Source organism: Phodopus roborovskii, unplaced genomic scaffold (genome assembly GCF_943737965.1).
Source record: "Phodopus roborovskii unplaced genomic scaffold, PHOROB, whole genome shotgun sequence".
In the NCBI taxonomy this organism is placed as follows: Eukaryota; Metazoa; Chordata; class Mammalia; order Rodentia; family Cricetidae; genus Phodopus; species Phodopus roborovskii.
In genome coordinates this window covers 29,161,249-29,163,896 of record NW_026126447.1, presented here as the reverse complement: position 1 = coordinate 29,163,896, position 2,648 = coordinate 29,161,249, and the positions used below count along the sequence as shown (strand labels likewise).

At 38.3% G+C, this 2,648-nt stretch overlaps 1 protein-coding gene across 1 annotated transcript; it reads right to left on the bottom strand.

Moving 5' to 3' along the window:
- Window positions 1–2,049: 2,049 nt before the first annotated feature.
- LOC127224855 (small integral membrane protein 14-like) lies at window positions 2,050–2,379 on the bottom strand. The gene has a single exon (XM_051188005.1). It carries the CDS (start codon window positions 2,341–2,343, stop codon window positions 2,050–2,052), a length of 294 nt encoding a protein of 97 aa, XP_051043962.1. The 5' UTR covers window positions 2,344–2,379.
- Window positions 2,380–2,648: the final 269 nt, after the last annotated feature.

Sequence of the window (2,648 nt, the reverse complement as noted above, 5' to 3'; positions counted from 1 at the left end):
GTCCTCTTCCAACCTCCTCAGGCATCTGCATGCACATGTGTACACACACACACACACATACACCACCACCACCACCACCACCAAAAACAACAACAACAGCAACAACAACAATAAAAACAAACAGGTACATGGAAGAAGGGAGGTGGGAATCTTCCTGCATGCATAACTGTGCTATGAAGCTAAAACTGCATATAAAAATAACAAAATATGCTTTAAAAATAAAATAGTGGCCCATTAAGAAGGTGGGAATGTGCTGGCTAAGCAAGCCTGGGCAGTTTTGTTTGTTTGTTTCTGTTTTTGTTTTGTTTTAACTTTATCCAGATTCTTTGTGGATTTCATGCATCCAAATCCCATTCATCTCCACATGCCCAGTTTGGTCCTTGCAATACACGTAAAGTTGGAAGAAGAGAGCAGATATAACAACCAACGTTGTCCTCTGACTTTCACTTGCGCATCATGGCCTGAGAACTCATGCACAAGCATCATGTATACATAATAATAACTAGTAACATGAAAAATTAGAAATGCAAAAATAAATCAAGCATCACATGAAAATCTAAGTGAAGCAGCAAGTAAGGTGGGGATTATTTAGAAATAAAATAAATGTGATCTATGCATGTTTTATATTTTTTAAAAAAATATTATTGCATAAGATATTAATATTTGCTAAAGCTATTTGTAAACAACACAATAAGCATAATTATTTCTTTTTCAAACAGCACAGTGATGGACAAGTTTATTTAGTTAACACAAATAGTTTCTCAGATATGGACAGTGATAGTCTAGATTAACCTGGGTGAGGAAATCTCTACATTGTTAGCAAAATAGGTTCTGGCCCCAACAATTGCAGCTACTTCCTAGACAAATATTCCAGGCATCCATGCTTGTTTAAATGCCACTTGTATTTACTGCTTTTTGAAATGAGAACCATGAAACCTCTTACTTTTTAAATACATTTTGAAATTTCAGTTTCTCATGTTCCTTCCCACTCCAATACATCCCATCCCATTACTAAACAGAATCGAGCTGAGAGGTGAGAACATTCTTTGCCTGGGAATAAACCAAGACCTCATATTAAAGGCTCCTTTTTCTTCATAAGTCAGAAGGGCAACAAAAGACTCAAACATTTATTTAACCAAATAAAAATGGTATGAAAATAACGAAGTAGGTAGGTATTAAAATGTCAATCCCCCCCCCCCACTGATGTAAGATGATTTCATTTTAACAGGTAAGTGTTAGAATGGAAGAGAGGCTTGCAAAGAGGCATTCTCTAAAACACAATATAGCTACATTAGCCAGGATAGATAGCATGTATCTGGCAACAACTCTTCCTTTCCTGAGCCATGAAAGGCTAGGGTATAGTGGCTTTCAAAAACATGCAACAGACTTTAAACCAACCACTGTATTAATTAATCATGTTTATTCAAAGTATGTATTCTTAACATCCAAAGTACTTAATGGGGATTAATAATAATAAAAAAAAAGAATCAGTAAAGAACCAGTTCACTTTTCCTGCACCCCAGACTTCAGCTGCAGGCTCTAAGGGAAATAGTCTAAAAGTGTCACTGTCCCAAGAACTACAGAAAACTGCCACCCAAGAATAAACTGCCAAAATAAAGTAAATACAGTGTGTCTATGTCATTCATACCAGATAACTCCAAAGAGATACCTTATGAAAAAATTAAAATCTATTAAATCCACTTAAAATACTTAAATGCTGAAATCTCAGTTTTCCTTCAATTGGGCCAGACGCCACCACAGACATTGTGGTCAGAGTTCCACTGACGAGTGGAATGTTTTAAGCTGAGGCCAACCAACAAAGCCCTATGGACTTTCCAATATAATCATTTACTCAGGCATACTGTAAATAAGGACTGTGGCAACACAGGAAGCAAAAGTCAGTTTGCAAGCGAAATTTCTGGAAGCTCATGAAAACAATACCATCCCAAAATGCAAGTGGAAAAGCAAAAGGTTAAGAGTTTTTTTCTGGTCATCTTCAGTCATTTCATCGTGCACAGTGTTTAACAATCCCTATTTCTCACATCAACATTAGTCCACAGGAGGGGTAGGGTGGTCCTGTCCACTGTGAGGACTGGGGGGTTTCCCAGGGAGGCTGGAGCCTCTCAGATTAGGAGGTCTCGGTAAGAACAGAAGCACTGTGATCACCATCCAGGCCATCAGGATCACAGTAATGCTGATGCTGATGTCACCGGAGGGTCCTGGTAACTTCCGGAGGCACTCTGTGCAGTAGGACTGGGACTGCCAAAGCAGATTGATCAGTCTTCTCACCGTATGTTCATGAGAACGAACACATTCACAGGGATCAAATCCACCTCCAGCCATGGTTACCCAGCTTGATCTTACTCAACTATTTAAATCTTTTATTTTGTTTTGTTTTGTTTGTTTTGTGAGACAGGGTTTCTCTGTGTAGCCTGGAGGTCCTAGAACTCAAACTCAAGAAACCTGTATGCATCATAGTTATTTCTTTTGGCTTAGAAATAAAACAATAACTCTGAAAGTGGCATGATCCAAAAGTATTTGGGAGACAGATGGGCAGTATCAAATCCCTCAGCACTAAAAGACATCATGGCATGATGTTTTTCATCTTTCTGGCCTTTGAAGTTTGTACTTCAACTGTTTGTTACTGC